The sequence below is a fragment of the Hoplias malabaricus genome, chromosome X2 (genome assembly GCF_029633855.1).
Source record: "Hoplias malabaricus isolate fHopMal1 chromosome X2, fHopMal1.hap1, whole genome shotgun sequence".
In the NCBI taxonomy this organism is placed as follows: domain Eukaryota; kingdom Metazoa; phylum Chordata; class Actinopteri; order Characiformes; family Erythrinidae; genus Hoplias; species Hoplias malabaricus.
The window spans coordinates 21,116,820-21,134,641 of record NC_089819.1 but is presented as its reverse complement, the minus strand read 5'-3'; the positions used below and the strand labels follow the sequence as shown (position 1 = coordinate 21,134,641).

General features: G+C 38.7%; 1 protein-coding gene across 1 annotated transcript; it reads left to right on the top strand.

The window, feature by feature from the left end:
• Window positions 1–3,611: 3,611 nt before the first annotated feature.
• LOC136677365 (uncharacterized) lies at window positions 3,612–17,597 on the top strand. The gene is made up of 5 exons (XM_066654890.1): window positions 3,612–3,691; window positions 4,155–4,356; window positions 6,667–7,056; window positions 7,403–7,457; window positions 17,441–17,597. The coding sequence occupies exons 2-5, from the start codon at window positions 4,311–4,313 to the stop codon at window positions 17,595–17,597; spliced, it is 648 nt and encodes a 215-aa protein (XP_066510987.1). The 5' UTR covers window positions 3,612–3,691; window positions 4,155–4,310.
• Window positions 17,598–17,822: the final 225 nt, after the last annotated feature.

Here is a 17,822-nt window from a genome sequence, read left to right as displayed (position 1 = left end):
TGTCCTTGTCGCAACAGTATTTTTTGTTCAATTTTGAACCCTGGAAATTTTTTGAGCTACGGGAATTTTTTGGAGGGTCTCCCCCCCGGTCGAAATTCAGTGAATCGTGAGTCTGTCAGTTGTGTTCTGTGAGTGTGCATGTGAGAGAGAGAGAGGGGGGAGGTGGAGGGGGCAGAGGCAGAGACTGAGGGGGAGAGATGTGAGGGACACAGAAATACATAGGCAGTCTCTAACACTTTAAAAGTCATTTTTAAAGTGGACGTCTTAATGTAAATGTAAATATAAATGTATCCAGGGTTTCTTAAGGAGGAGTTTTTTAGAATACCGCCTTGAAAATATACTGGCTGTGCTTTCTTTTCTACATTTTATCCTTTATCTACAATGGTCATTTTTACATGTTGACATCTCAGTACACTTGTGGTTTCTTAAGGTGGAATTGTTTTATAAGGTGGAATAGAAAATGTATCGTTTTCCATTCATGGCCTACAGAGCTCCATAGAGTCCAATGTAAACTTGCTTTGGGAGAGTGCTCTCTTAACATCCCACTACCAACAACTTAGCAGTCACCTTCACCATAGCATCGCCTAGGGACCCACGCTTTTACCGTATCGACGGCATCACTTTAAGCAGGAAAAACACGGATCAGGCGACGGGGGGTTTCAGCAGCACAACATCTCGCGTTTCCTCCTGGAAATGCAGACCTCAAGTTATAAACAATTTTCTTATTTTAATAATCAAAATGAGTAATGATTTATTCCAAATTTCAGGGCAAATATTTATCTACTTAGTTATATATATTATATGAAATATTTATTAATTTGTCCACCACAGTGTATAAGTGCTCAGTGCATGTTGTTATAACACGTCTGCAACAGGGGGTATTTTTGTTTGGTTTTCTTCTATTTGCTGTCTTCAAAAGTGATTTAAATTGTCTCCATGCAGTCTGAGGAACTGGTCACCACAGTAAGACATCCCTTGTGGAAAAAAAGACATAAATAAATGGTCCTGAAATATTTATGTTGTCACACCTATCTCTGTGGTCGCCTCAATTCCTCCCTCACTTCACGCTACATTACCACTTGAGTCTGTGACTTGCTCTGGGGACTTTTATTCCCATGGTTCAGCAGGTAGGCACATGACTCCATCAACTCTTTTGTGCACTCCGTTTATATAATTATGTTTATATCTATACATAGTTACTCAGTTAGTATATTTACCCAGGCTTTGGCATCTCCCATTTGCGAAGTATTGTTAACCATTCTGTTGCATACTGAGCATTATCTTGTTTGTGAAAGCTATCCCGTCTATGACCTATTCTTACATTTCTCCTGACCCTGTCTTTTGGATTCGGACTGTTAGTGTTGGGTGCTTTGTGCTTCTGACCTCTGCCTGTTCATTATTATTCTCTACACTTCCCCTTTGGTTTTGACTGCATTCTTCTTACGTTGTGTTTTGGATATAATTGTATTTTAAACTTCACTAAGTTAAACCTGTTCCTGCTGAAAACCCTCAAGTGTCTATTCTGTTTGGGTATCCTGACATGTCTACTCATTCTGTTATTTTGGAACTGGTAATTTGGAAGAAATCACTACACATTTTGATTATTTAAAAAAAAGGTAATATATATATATATATATATATATATATATATATATATATATATATATATATATATATATTATTATTATTATTATTATTATTATTATTATTATTTTGTAATAATGCTGGGGGTGTAGGAGTTATCAAGGAGTGAGGGAAGGAAGTAAGTGCAGGAGAATTTAATCAAAATAACCAAAATGAAACAAGACAAAGGGAAGCTAAACACAAAAGACCAGACTAAACTATAAACAGGGCTAAACACTAAACACTTAACATGGCTAAACACTAAAAAGGGATTTTAAACATTAAACAAGGAATCTAAACATTAAACAAGCACTATACATAACAAAAGGACTAAACACGGAGCAAGGATAAGGAACCATAAAGTACCAAAAGCAAACATATATACAATGACCCACAAACAGGAAACACTGACAAGGACTATATAAAGACAGCACAAACAAGAAACACCTGGACACTAATTAAGACACTTGACACTAGAAACACATGGGAAGGGTATCACATGACCAGGGAACAAGCAGGAAGCAGACACAAGACAGGGGGAAACAGTCAGCTGCCTGATTGAACTCTAAAAACATAATAAATGTGTATTTAAATTACAAGATTAAAATTAAAATGTGAAAATAAAAGTCACTAATATGAATGAACCAACTGTGTCAAATTATAAACAAAATACATGAAACACAAATATTAAAAATTATATTACCTTTAAATTCAAAGTATTTGATTTACACTACCCTAAGTATATACATTTATTTCAATTGTGTTAGTTCATTCTTTGTCTGTAACCACTTATCCAGTTCAAGGATGTGGTGGGTCTGGAGCCCACCCGGAATCACAGGGTACAAGGCAGGACTCAGGGCGACACACACTCACACATTCACTCACACACAGACATGTTTCAGTCGCCAATCTACCTACCAATGTGTGTTTTTGGACCATGGGAGGAAACCGGCACACCCGGAGGAAACCCACACGGACACAGGGAGAACACACCAAAGAGACAGTCACCCAGAGCAGGACCCTGAAGCTGTGTGACTGTAACACTACCTGCTGTGCCACTTCAATTGTATTAGAATAGTATAAATTACATCAAAGTAGTGACTTATTACTAATTACTTGTTCCATCAGGACAAATTAAACATTATTGTGGCTGTGCAGGGACTGTATTCCTGATTTAAAACAGTTACAACATTTCTATAGAGCATACACTCAATGAAGATGTACTGTACCTCTAATCACTGATATATCTAAAAGTTTGTAGGACAAAGGAGGATGAGCTATTTGAGAAATGTATATTTATATTGATATTAATATACTGAATGAATTTATCAGGTGAGAACCACTCTCCCATATTCAGGTTATTAAAACACAAACACACTTTTGTGGCAAAGGAGGGCAAAAAAAATCCATCCATCCATTATCTGTAACCGCTTATCCAATTTAGGGTCGCAGGGGGTCCAGAGCCTACCTGGAATCATCGGGCGCAAGGCGGGAATACACCCTGGAGGGGACGCCAGTCCTTTACAGGGCAACACAGACACATTCACTCACACCCCGTAGGTTTCGAGTCGCCACTCCACCTGCGTTTTTTGGACTGTGGGAGGAAACCGGAGTACCCGGAGGAAACCCACGCGGACACAGGGAGAACACACCAACTCCTCACAGACAGTCACCCGGAGCGGGAATCGAACCCACAACCTCCAGGCCCCTGGAGCTGTGTGACTGCGACACTACCTGCTGCGCCACCGTGCCGCCCGGCAAAAAAAATGATTTATAGAAATAATCAGAGGTATTTCGATGATTACCATAATGATGATGTTTATGTGTAACGTCCAGTTAGACGTAAGCAAGCCTTTTATTTTCTGAAGGGTGTAGTCTGTGGTCTTTCTATAAAAGGGCCATATTCTTGCTTCGTGGTTAAGGAAGGAAATGCTGGGTGGGCTTTAATATCACTGGTCTGGTGTGAGCCATTTATAAGCCATAGACAAGTCCATGACCAAGAGGAAGTATCTTTTCATCGATATGAAGTTCATTGGTGTTCTATTTATCACCATTTACAGTTTTATAGGTAAGTTTCAATTGTACATATGTTTAGTTATTGTAATATATATATATAAGTACAAGTAACTATAAGTAATATAACTAATCATTATTAGGTTTGTAGTGCTTTATTATATTTTGGATGATAGTTTGCAGTCTGTGCCGAATCAACAAGCTTTAAGCTTTAAGGCTTGCTCTTCAGAGTCGATTTATGTGAGTCCTTTTCTCCAGCATCAGTGGAAGGTTCAGTGTAAACCAATGTAACAGAAAGCCGCCATTTTTTCTTCTTCTATTCATGTATATCCTACCAATTTATTTTAGGTGTTGATGGTGCTATAGAAATGGATGTTCCAAAATCTTTAACTGGCTATATCCAGAAAAATCTCACAGTCCCCTGCACATTTAGAGTTATACCAGATCAACCAATTAAAACTGCAACTGTCATTTGGAGGAAGGATAATAGTAGTAAAGAAGGTATTCTCCTCTACCAGTGTATAAGGAACAGTGACTTATCTGGGAACTGCAGCAGCACAGTGGAGCACTATTCTTTTGGGGGAAACCTCGATGAGAAGAACATATCCCTGAAGATAAATAATGTCACACCGAATGACACTGGATTATATTTCTGTCGCATCGAACTGAAAGAGATGGCGGATGGCTATTCATCAAAGCAAATTAACCTAAGAGTGAAAGGTGAGGTGAATATTTTGCTTTAAAATGTTGCCACATGTCCTGTGCACCACAACAGTTGAATGTTCAGTTTAATGTATACAAACACTTTAAAATGATTACAGTCTATTATCTGTTACTTCACATTTAAATGACCTTCACTGAATCAGGTAAAAGATTTGTATATTATCTTCACTTTAAAACAGATATTTTTAAAGATAAAAACACCACTTTAAGATATTATACCATTGTTAAGTAATACACTACTGTTCACCAGGAATTCAGTCATTATCAGTTTATAAACATCTGCTGTTTTTAGGACAAATTTCTAGTGTCTGAATAAAATTAGGAGAGTTTTATAAAAGTGTTGTGTCGCACTCGTATCTTCTCAATCGTTTGGACAATGTTGGACAGGACAACTTTCAGAGGTCAGTCTGTTTCTTGACTTGACATTCCACAAATATTTAATAATATCATAGATTTGAAATCAGATCAAAACCCATGTTTAAATGCAAGAGTTTGGGCCTTATTATTATTATTATTATTATTTTCGTCACACACGTTACCAGGTATGGCTTGGGTTCGCGGTTTAGTTATGAGTTTAGTTATGATTCTTATGTTTAGTAGCTCTCCTCATTTGTTTCCCAAGTTATTTACAGTTTGTTGTTTAAAACTGGTTTCTTTTCCTAGTAGCAGCTGTTAGGTTTCTGTTTTATTTTATGGACTTAATAATAGCTGTCTAATAATAGCTATTTTTCAGAATTTCCATCTGAATTTTCATGGCCAAATTTGAATGATATAACTTTCTAAATATTTGGAATAAATGAATATAGTTGGGTTTTCTTGTAAAAGAACACTTTAAAGTAGAAAAATATGTCGTTCTTTTAATCTAATCATGTTTACATATGCTTCCTATTGACTCCTAAATGCTATAGAATTTAGACACTCACAGTTCTTTGGGGGTTTATACACTAGAAATGACTTTAGAGACATCAGCTGGGATCCACAGATGTGGATTTGTATGTAAAACTTTACCAGAACAGGTTCTGAGTCTTCCAAATTTTGATTTTTATTCAAGTCTAAATAGAGGATTACATGTGGTCCTCTAGTGTTCTTTTGGGCACCAAATTTTTTGGGGGGATAAAAAAAGAATAATGTTTTTTATGACTACAAATATACATTGCATTGTTTATGTTTGGGTCATGAAAAGCCATTCTGGGCAATATTAGGTTCTAACAAGCAATAAGGAACTTACTAGGAGTGTAACTATTAGTCCTTTTTAAATAATTGGGGTAATAAATCTCCAAAGTGTCAAAAATTGGGTCAAACTGTGCTCCATTACCTTGAATAAGGCGTTAAATGAATGGTTTGCATGAAATGGATTGCATGATAATGTTCAGTTTCCCTTACAATACATTCATTCATTCATTCACTCATTATCTGTAACCGCTTATCCAATTCAGTGTCGCGGTGGGTCCAGAGCCTATCTGGAATCATTGGGCGCAAGGCAGGAATACACCCTGGAGGGGGCGCCAGTCCTTCACAAGGCAACACAGACACACACACACACATTCACTCACACACTCACACCTACAGACACTTTTGAGTCGCCAATCCACCTGCAATGTGTGTTTTTGGACTGTGGGAGGAAACCGGGCCACCCGGAGGAAACCCACGCAGACACGGGGAGAACATACCAACTCCTCACAGACAGTCACCCGGAGCGGGAATCGAACCCACAACCTCCAGGTCCCTTACAATACAGAAGATGAAAAATGTGAATTTTTTTAAATAAGGATTGCACATGGTTTCCTTGAGGTAGATTCCTCATTATTTGTCTTTCTATTATATAAATTACACCACTCCAATGGAACGAAGACAGTTCCAGCTTTCAAATAACACATTCATTATGCCTATATCTTATAAAATATTAAAGTTATGAAGCAGAGAATGTGAAAATTACAAGTCTGTAAACACCAGTGATTCAATAGAGCCACTTCTCGTTATCAATATTATTCTTGCCTTTGGTTCCTGCTGATCTCTGTGTTCTGTTCTTGTTTCCATTTAGCTTTAGCTCCAGTTTTGTCCTCATCTTATTTTTAGTATTTTCTTAGACTTTAGTTCCCTCTGAAGCTTTATCTAAAAATAAATGATATAGTTCTTTATAGACCCCTCTAGATCAAATGATACATGTAAAAATTATTATGACAGTGATTATAATTAATGTTCTATTGAAGTTAAATTCAGAGCTATGATATTTCTGATATCTATCTCTACAATGTAGATATCTATCTCTCTGTCTAACCTTGTGCCTTGTGTTCTGTCTGTTTCCAGTGGCCAGTGAACTGAAGCGTATTTATCTCCAGACTAATGGGTCTGGGAAGCACTGGGTGACATGTGAGGTTTTTGGGGATCCTCCACCAAAAGTGAGCTTTACCCAGCCCAAAAACATGGCTTCACAGATAACTGTAGAGTCTGGCAACTTCACAGCTTCCTACTCTCTCATTGCCTCCAGCAACACCAACTACACATGTCAGATAGACGGAGAGAACAATCCAAGCACACTATCAATAGACAACATGGAATCCTCACCATGTATAAAATCAGCTCCATCTTCAAAATCTGACCGTTTAATCTTTTCTTCTGTGCTTGGAGTACTGATGGCCTTATTAGGGTTGAGTATCATTGTCAACGTCCGTTTGCTGGTAATCTGGAAGAGAATGGGTAAGAAGCTACAAGAACCTTTCACAATGCATGAAGTAAGAAAAATAATGAAGGAACAATGTGTTATATTTACCACCTGAAAGTAGCCAACATTGTTTTAATTTATAATCTATATTTTTATGAATTTATATAAAGTGCAACTCATATGAGTTCAAATCTATATGTTGTGCTTTAATGAACATGTGTGTACCTTACATAGTACCTTCATCTGATTCATCCACAAATCTCTCACACCCACTGTTTGAGCTCAGGAATCATTTCATTATAAGACACTTTTAAATGTTTAATAAAATAAATAAATGTAACTTTCTTGTCTCTTTTTCATTTTTTCCTTTTTGTTTTTCAGCTGCTGCTCCCAGTGCAGAGAATGTCTATTACAATTATCCTGCCAAGCCTGACATGTACGTTTTAACTCTTCCATTTGATACAACATATTTGCTAAAGATGACACACAGAAATACTACTTACATCTACTTTTCTGTCATTTTTTTCTCTTCCTCTCAGAGATGGAGTCTATATGGAAGCCTGGGAAACTCAAAAAAAATGATTTTAAATGATCTTACACAGATTTGTTTTGTTTATATTTCTGTGCATATTCTAATGTAAATTGTTACTGGAAATGTCAGTATTCATATGATATTATTATGGAATGAGAAAGTCATTCTTATCAGAAGAAGGTTATTACTATCACAGTAAAGTGAAAAGAGCATTTCTCACATAATGGATGAGTTTAATGAGCACAAAACCTTTACCCTTCTAGAAAATTCTTTCCAGTATATCCCTAGTATTTTTATGGAGCTCAGCTGCCTTGTTTGTTTTGATTCAACTTACTGAGTAAAGGACTGTTTTATTCTAAAATGGAGGAGTATCACCTGAAGATGGACTTTTCCTGATGCTTAGTTGCACTGCTTGCTTGTCCAGTCACAGCTGTGGACGTCATCAGGTTTTTAGAATGAGCAAGTGTTTAAATTGAAAAATGTTGCCCAATGAACAGATCCATCCATCATCTGTAACCGCTTATCCAATTTAGGGTCACGGGGGGGCCAGAGCCTACCTGGAATCATCAGGCGCAAGGCGGGAATACACCCTGGAGGGAACACCAATCCTTCGCAGGGCAACACAGATACATTCACACCTACGGACACTTTCGAGTCGCCAATCCACCTGCAACGTGTGTTTTTGGACTGTGGGAGGAAACCGGAACACCCGGAGGAAACCCACACAGACACAGGGAGAACACACCAACTCCTCACAGACAGTCACCCGGAATCGAACCCACAACCTCCAGGCCCCTGGAGCTGTGTGACTGCGACACTACCTGCTGCGCCACCATGCCGCCCTCCCAATGAACAGATGACATGCTTTAATGTGTTTTAACACCAGCCATCAAACAATGTCTCTTAGACTCAAGTGGGAGACCGTCATTTATAAAAGCTGTAAGTCAGAAAGTATGCTTCTTTGGAAATATATAGAGTGGCTGGCCCAGCGTTAACGGGCTGTTGGACATCACCGGACATTAACCGTCACTCTTAATATGCCATTGGCCACCAACTTAGTGGCGTAACCAGGCTTAAAAATGATTTTTTTTTATTAGCTTGACAGTCTGAAGTGGTTTAGAGTGTAGCATTGTGTAGAACTTTATAAATAAAACATATAAAATACACAAAGCTAAGTGAAGACCCACAGTACGTGGTGATTTAATTATTAACTTTTGACTTAGTTGATAAAATGAAAGGCAGCCATCGCTAAGAAATGCCTCCCCTCACTGCCCCCTGCTGGTCATCCCAGCGTATTTCCTCCCAAAGTCTGCTTACAATTATATTATTGAATAATTATTACAATAAACATCATCATTCGAGCACTGCTGATCATTTGAAAATAAAATTTTAATGAACAACTGCTTTTTGTTTTCTTAATGTAATGTTCTAGAAAATGTAAACTGTGTAATTAATATACACACTTTGTATGTTTTAATGCATATAAATTCATAAATAAAGTATATTTTTGACTAAGAATTTAAACAAAAATGTCATATTAAACTTTGTTTCCTGTGTTTAAAGAGTGTTAGGGTCGGTTGGAAAACTAGGGGGCGTATTTTCACAAGAAAAGTGTACACAAAAATCATCCTGATTTACTCAAGCTTTTCCACACGAAAAAGTTTAATTATAATAACTTAAATATAAGGTATTTTAGGTGGATTTCTGTTATGTTACCACCTATTAATAGTTTTATCTACATCATACAATCAGGGGTCACACTGGAGTAAAGAAATTTTGTTATATTAAATAACTAATGAAATACATAACAAATAACCAGGTAATAAACATAATTATTGTCACAGAAAACGTGTGTAGTAAAACTCTCTCTCCCTCTCTCTCTCTCTCTCTCTCTCTCTCTCTCTCTCTCTCTCTTACTTATCCCTCACTTCTGGATGTGAAGAACGGGACAAGATGTGTTTTCAAACATATCCAGGTATGTGTAGGCAGGGCCGCAGTTTTACAGGATCCAGGCTTTTTTTGAAAGCTGCACCTCTGAGACAACAAACCTACTTTTCTTTTGGAGAAGTGTAGGCAGAGCAGCTGAAGTAGCATTAATGACAATTCAGACAGGAAACCATCAACACTGTCATTTCCCATGCCACTCCTTAAGCAACGACATTGTCTTGCACTCTTAAATATACATGTCCCTAGATGAATTTATTGGCTTGGTGTACAGTTCTAGGAAAATAATTTGGATACTGTGAAGAATCTGTTGAATTTAAGAAGATTATCTCACACCACTTTATTAAAAATGACTCTGCTGTTGATTCAGTTCAAAGAGCCAAGAAACATTTCTTAAAAGGACACTAGGTAAGATTTGTTATTTTTGCTCTTAGGCGGCCCCTACAGTTGTAGAATGTAATTCATTTTTGCAGCACTCTACTGAAATCAAGGGCAAGGGTGAGATTTGGGGTGTATTCTACTCAACTCCAAAAGCTGCAGTGTACAGTTTCTGCAGTGCTCAGAGTAGCATTGACAGAGCAGCGCAATGAAGCTGTAATTTTAAAGTAAACACTATCTAGTGTTCCTTTAAAATCAATTTACCATCAATGCAAAGTATAACTGGAACCTTTTTTGATTATTTAACAGGAAAACTCTTCTGGACAGTAACAATAACCATTTAATAATAAGTCTAACCAAATTCATAATGACAAACTGCTATTGGCCATTGATACTATACTAGTGCAAACAAACATGATGTGGCCTGGAGAATAAAAATTGTATTTGTTTTTTCCAATATGTAAGTCTCAGGAAATATAGACGATAGAAGATCATCTTTAATTCCTCTGTAGAGGACGTGTTCATTTATTTTTTACTGAGAAAATGAACGGATGGTGTTTCTTAAATGCAGGTCTAATGGCTGAATAATGGTTAGTGACGATGCTGGATGTTGTTTATGGGCAGATTTGACATGATATTGTCATCTACCTGATACAACAAATCTCCCTGTAAGGACAACATGGGGCCTGTAGCTGCAGTTTGGAGGAAAGACGTGGCCTTCTTGTCTGAGACATAAGGAAGCAGATTGCAGCAGTTCAAGCCGCGACTCATTATTTGACCACCTTGGGCAGGATAATCTCTCCCTGAAGATTAAATGGTGCCGAAACAAAGTACTTCTGTCGTGTACAGCTCAACATTACATCAAGCAGCCTGTCTTGGTCCCCTCTGTTGTTTCTTGTTGTGGTTGTGTAGTTGTATTTGCAGTGTGTTTAGATGTGTGATTTTAGGTGCTTCCTCTGTGGTGAGGTGTGTGTAGATACTTGGGGAGGGTGGGGGAGGTCTTAGGATGTATTCTGTGCATTTTGAGTAGAGGTTTTTTCTGATCTGCAGCACCTCCTTCGAAAGTCTTAGAAAGTATTTCCATTTTCTTTTTCTGATTCAAGTAACCCCCAGTGATTCTCAAAGATGAAATGCTGGGGCATGTAATAACAATAATAAAATATAATAATAATAATACAAAATTTTATTTCTCCTATAGACTGGTCTATCACCATCCGAGATACTGTCCAAGGCGAGACTGAGAAAGACGTTGTTCTCCCACGCACCTTCAACACAGAGCTTCAAAACATGACCGTGGTCTAGAAGAAGAAATACTATCTAACCGGGCCTATCCTCTTCCAATGTTTCAGCAGGAAGGAGCCAACAAATAAAGAGGACAGCTGCTCACTCTCAGCTGCACGCTACACATTATCCAGTAGCCCAAAACATCGGAACCTTTCCCTAATGATAAAGAATGTGTGCATTATTGATGAAGACACACAGTAAATTCACCAGCGTTAAATTAACACTGTCAGTGTAATAAAGTGTAATGTTAACACTAATAGTGTTAATTTAACACTGGTGAAGATGCTGTGCACATGTTACTGCTGGGTGAAACTGGAGGAAAAATCTGACTGATTTAAAAAACAGGAAAGGAACACAGTTAATCATCAATGATAAAATTCTAAAGTTATCATATCTATATTTAGTTTACAAAGGACAAATTTCTGCATTTCCAAATTTCAAAACTGTGAAAACTGCATAAATTCAGTATAAAATCAGTCAGAGCAAATTAAGCTTAAAGGCTAAGCACCACTTAATGGACCTCCATGAATATTTCACATTATTTTAGTTACTGACATATATAAATATGAATTAAAATGAAAATGGCATGCTTAATTTGCTTTAAAACTGACAATTTTATGAAATTGATGGAACAAACCCGAACTCGCTACGGAAATTCTTGAACGCAATGCAGTGTGACGTCACTGGTGGACAAGAGCTGAACAACGCGGCGGTAAAAAAACGTTATGACTGACTGTCATGACAGTATCTAGCTAGCTAAATAACCAACATTATTCATTTGTGCACAGATGTCCCACTGTACATTGAATTATTGCCAAAAACAACACATCTTTTCGTCATTTTGCATTAAATTAAGTGCAACTTCTAGAGTTGTTGTCCATCATCTATGTCACACGCAAGATGCCTACCTACACCTCTGGGGGGGGGGGGGGGGGACCAACAGTCTTTTAAATCTTATTCCTTGAATTAGTAAGAAATAACATGTTTTCTGACTATCAATAAACACAAGTTCCACTGTATTTATTTGTTTGACACTTTCATATAGCTGGAAATATATAGCTTTAATGCTGAAAATATATTTTGTTGATTTTTAAACAGAAGCCACATTAGTTGAATGAATAGCTTGTGTGTGGGGGTTAAACGATGGACTTTGATTCTAGAACAAAGAGCTGATCAAATTGTTGAAGACAGAGTGTGTTCCTGTGCAAAAGCCCACACAAGATTTTTGGTTTTGTGTTTTGGTGACATGAGACCAGCACCACCAGCACTGACAATTTCATGCTCAAAATGGTCTTCACACTTTTCATGCAAGGCTCTTCTGACGAAGAAGCGGTTGATGGAGTAGATAACGATATAAAACATCTGACTCAGCTGCTACTCAGAGCCCAGGAAGCAACTAAATCTGGACTAGATCCAATTCATTGTCACACTGCATGTGTAAAGCTCTGTTTAAAGAAAAACATTGTCTTGATTATTGCTTTACTACATCATTTGAACTCAGCAACTGTCCTTCACCTTTTGTGAACATTTAGTGATGAATGGACCGATAAAAATGCTGCAAAATAACATGGGATAAAATCTTTTCACATTGAAAGGTAGAAAGGAATTCTTTCTCCTATAAAGTTGCTATTTTGGAGATTTTTAATTTGACAGTGATGATATGAAGGAGTTTGCAGGAGTGTGTGCTCTCTTTGCTGAAGTATTGTGACCCCTGGGGAAAATGATGCAATCACCAACTTGGAGGGTGTATTTCAATTGTTTAATTTTGTAGAAAAACAAATCACAGAGACATACCACCAAACTATCCTTTTTCAAAATTCCAAACCTAAGAAATATACAGGGGTTGGACAATGAAACTGAAAATTGAAACACCTGGTTTTAGACCACAATAATTTATTAGTACGGTGTAGGGCCTCCTTTTGCGGCCAATACAGCGTCAATTTGTCTTGGGAATGACATATACAAGTCCTGCACAGTGCTCAGAGGGATTTTAAGTTATTCTTCTTGCAGGATAGTGGCCAGGTCTCTATGTGATGCTGGTGGAGGAAAACATTTCCTGACTCACTCCTCCAAAACAGAACACAGTGGCTCAATAATATTTAGATCTGGTGACTGTGCAGGCCATGGGAGATGTTCAACTTCACTTTCATGTTCATCAAACCAATCTTTCACCAGTCTTGCTGTGTGTATTGGTGCATTGTCGTCCTGATACACGGCACCGCCTTCAGAATACAATGTTTGAACCATTGGAAGCACGTGGTCCTCCAGAATGGTTCGGTAGTCCTTGGCAGTGACTACCACAATCTAGCACAAGTATTGGGCCAAGGTAATGCCATGATATAGCAGCCCAAACCATCACTGATTCACCCCCATGCTTCACTCTGGGCATGCAACAGTCTGGGTGGTACGCTTCCTTGGGGCTTCTTCACACTGTAACTCTCCCGGATGTGAGGAAAACAGTAAAGGTGGACTCATCAGAGAACAATACATGGTTCACATTGTCCACAGCCCAAGATTTACACTCCTTGCACCATTGAAACCGACGTTTGGCATTGGCATGAGTGACCAAAGCTTTTTCTATAGCAGCCCGGCTGTGTATATTAACCCTGTGGAGCTCCCGACGGACAGTTCTGGTGGAAACAGGAGAGTTGAGGTGCACATTAAATTCTGCCGTGACTTGGACAGTTGTGGTTTTATGATTTTGGATACAATCCGGGTTAGCACCCGAACTTCCCTTTCAGACAGGTTCCTCTTGTGTCCACAGTTAATCCTGTTGGATGTGTTTCATCCTTCTTGGTGGTATGCTAACATTACCCTGGATACCGTGGTTCTTAATACATCACAAAGACTTGCAGTCTTGGTCACAGATGCGCCAGCAAGACGTCCACCAACAATTTGTTCTCTTTTGAACTCTGGTATGTAACCCATAATTTTGTGTGCATTGCAATATTTTGAGCAATACTGTGCTCTTACCCTCTGCTAATTGAACCTTCACACTCTGCTCTTACAGGTACAATGTGCAATTATTAAAAATGGGCCACCAGTCTGGTCCAATTTAGCCATAAAACCTCCCACACTAAAATGACAGGTGTTTCATTGTCCAACCCTTGTAATTGTTGTAGTCAGTCACAATTGTTATTTATATCAAGTAGAGGAAAATAAATGGTATGTGTGGGGATGTATCAGTAAGAACTGAAATTATTGTGTTAATAAAGTGTTGAAGAAGCTGATTTAACACATTTGTAGACATTTTGCCACTTCACTTAAAGCTCATATCTTGTGTGGAACATACAAATGGTGGCCCTGAACCCTAATTTTGGTATTATGATAAAAGTTGAAATACCATCAGGAGGAGCAAGAGCTTACAACCAATTTCCTCTTGTCATAGTGTGATGGTGTAAAGGGAGCAGAGGAACACTGGGGATTCTTTCTCAGAGAGTCAACACCACAGACCCGAGCCAAAGAGGGTGAGAGTGAAAGCTGGGGAGGCTCTGCCGCCTGTTTAGCCCCATGTGCCCTGCATGCTGGAGCATTAGTTTGCCTTTAAATGGGGAAAGGGCTAAAAGTACATACTTCACAACTGTAACCAAAAAACACTTTTTAATAAAATTCAGAGGAAATTACATCAACATTCGCTAGCTCTCCAATGTGTTTACAATGCCCCAGTGTCTGTAAATAGTGAAAAACACAAACTGGCTCACAAACCAGAGTACAATAATCTCTCCCTCTCTGCTCATGGCAGAGGCATCTGGAGTCATTTTAGACAGAACTCCAAACGTTGAAAAAGCCAAACCTAAATGAGGATTTTGCTCTATTCATGCCCCACATGTGTTTTATTGTTTATAATTTGACACAGTTGGTTCATTCATATTAGTGACTTTTACTGTTATGTTTTATTAATAGTTTACATAAACATTTATCATTTTTTTAGAGTTCAGACATTGTATTAGAAATATGTCATTAATAACATATTTGTGATAATGCCACATGGGAGGGGGTTCCGTGGTTTCTTTTTTAATATGTTGAATGAAGCCAGAGAAACCTGGAAAAGTAAAAAAATAAAAACGGTGTGTAAAGCTGGGTAATTTGGTGGGTGGTCTGAAGCCAATGTCTTTTCTAAACTGCCCATTTGTAGAGCTGAATGTGATTTTAAGAGAACCTGGAGAAGTGTGGGGAGGGGGGGGAACCAGGAGGAGAGGAGGGTGTAGAGAGTTTTGGGTGAAGAAGAGACAGAAGTGCTGCCTCACAAAGCCTCACACTTAGCTCCAAGGTCGATGAAAGAGGATCTAAAAAGAGGATTCCCTCACTGGTCCTATGAATACGCTGGAAGCAGGCGTGCAAACCGGTGAGATCTGGCCATGTTTTTTTTGTGCATTGCATTGCTGAAGCCATACGTATTTCTGGGACTTCGATGGACTGGGTAATTATGGGACTTTTGAAGGACTTGTGAATTTTTGGAATTTAAAAGAAAATCTTGGGGTGGATTAGTGTTATGGGATTAGGCTTTTCATTGCTGTAAATATTGTTAACTGGTTTCAGAAAATATATTTGCTAAAGGATATTATTGTGTCCTCTTTGTGTGTTTTGCAGTAAACATTTACCCCTTATCATTGAAGTTAACCGAATACCTTTTAGTAACTTATCTCTTTGATAACTGTGTTGTGGGAGATTGTTACATATTAAATTATTTTGCGCCTGCTGCTTTAAGCAGTGGCGCAATATATTGTTGTTCTATTTTTCAGTATTCTTATTATTCCGTGTTCCCTTGTCCGCTTATCTCGTCCCACAGTTTTCGAGCTATCGACCCCTTTCCACCTGGAAATGGTGCATCTTATAGTGACGATGTGGGCTTGTATACAGCTTTCCGATACCCGCACTCGTTCGCCCGCTTCACTTGTTTTTCGCTCCTTTTTTCCCCAGTCATTTCTATGGAATTAATTTTCAAAGTGCTCTAACTCGGTGTAGTGGAGTATGGACCGAATAAGAGTTCTTCATAAATTCTCTCCTCTAATAAGGATTTTTTTTTGCAACAGAATCCCACATTCCACAGGATTGTGTGGGTGCCACAGACCCTGTTTCCCACACACACACACACACACAAACACCCACTTAAAGCCTGCATCAAATGACGCCTGGTTACGGCCCAGATAACAAACCCATTTTATGATGCTCTTAAGAAAAAGAAGAACAAACAAAGTGGTGAGAACCAGAGTTAAAAGGACTTTTATGATGAGTGGCACCTAAAAGGCAAACTTATCTCGTGTGGAAACTAAACAGACAGCCCAGGGGGTCAAACTGACTGAACTCGGGTTGACTTCCCGGTAACCATCCGCACAGGACGAACAGCATGGACCAACAGCGACCCCAAGTGGACATTGGCGAAACTACGTCTCGCCCGAGGTCGCCTATACAATAACGAAAATTAATCAAATTCTGATATGTGTACGCGATATGTATGAATGTCACTCTTTGTGTCTAACTAAGAAAATGAATTAATATCTTCTAACATAATATTGTAATGGGACGTAAGCACAACGTACCCAAAATAAAATTAATGTAGATGTTTGATATTAATAATCCAGGACACTCATTGTGATATGTCACTAACATGTATAGGAAATTTCGGTATACATGAATTTTCTATCTTATTCTTTTTGGATCTCTCTGATTCCTGTCTTCCCCCTTTCCTCTCTCTGAAACATGAAGCAAGTCACGTGAGCCTCGGACCCTGGATCCAATCAAAGGAAGGACACCTCCCAATAGGGCGTGACCGCGCTACCTTTGAAAAGAGTGTGCCAACTCATTTTCGCTCTCTTAGCCTCTGACACTCTCTTACACTCCTTCGCTCTGAACTTCCTCTCTGAACTTCTGCTCTTACTTCACGCGCTTCCACGTGCTCTATCTTAAGCTATCTCTCTAAGTTCCAACCTCTCCAAGGAGACGGTTTGCTCTTCTCCACGCCAACGAACAAAGACTTTTAAAGGTCTTCAGTAAGCTCCCAGGAGACGTCTTGAGTTAGCTAGTGTGAAAGAAATTTACGAATACGTCGAGTGATTTGAATACCTTCTTTTCTTTTATTGTGTTTATGTTTTATCACCCAATCTAAGTTTAATCTCACGAGTGATCAAAGCAGGTGAAACTTATTCGTGGCCAGAATAAGATATCACCTCTTTAGATTAGTTGAAAGCGGATATATTAGCGTTATAAACCGACTTCTGAGGGCACAGTCTCTGGAGATTCGACTGACGAGCTAAACACTCTGAAGAAGCCACCCCACTCAGGGGAAAGACCAGCCAAGCCTGCAATTCTCCGAAAAAGGGAACTCCCGATCGACGTCGCCCGTCTAAGGCCGAGAGTGCCTTACTCAACCCGGAGGGAATCTCCTTCTCAAGTGGCCCCACCTTCCACGACTCGGGAAGGACGAGAAACAACCCCTAGAGCACGGAGGTTAAACAGCGGGACTCGACAGCTCAGTGAAAACGGCAAAAGAGTAAGCAATCCAAAATTCATTCACTCTCCAGAAGCTGGTGCCTAATTAAGTCCCTTAATAAATGTATACACTAAGTAAAACCTCAGTTAGCAATACATTAGTCATAAGTCCTAGTGCCTAGCTTGTCTTTAAATTCGAATCGGCTTCCCCTGCATTGATGCCGTGATATTTCA

Coding starts and splice junctions, on each gene's coding strand:
- LOC136677365 (XM_066654890.1), top strand. CDS start 4,311: ATGGCGGATGGCTATTCATCAAAGCAAATTAACCTAAGAGTGAAAG. Junction 7,057..7,402: donor GGTAATCTGGAAGAGAATGG/GTAAGAAGCTAC, acceptor TTTGTTTTTCAG/CTGCTGCTCCCAGTGCAGAG. Junction 7,458..17,440: donor TATCCTGCCAAGCCTGACAT/GTACGTTTTAAC, acceptor CACCCCACTCAG/GGGAAAGACCAGCCAAGCCT.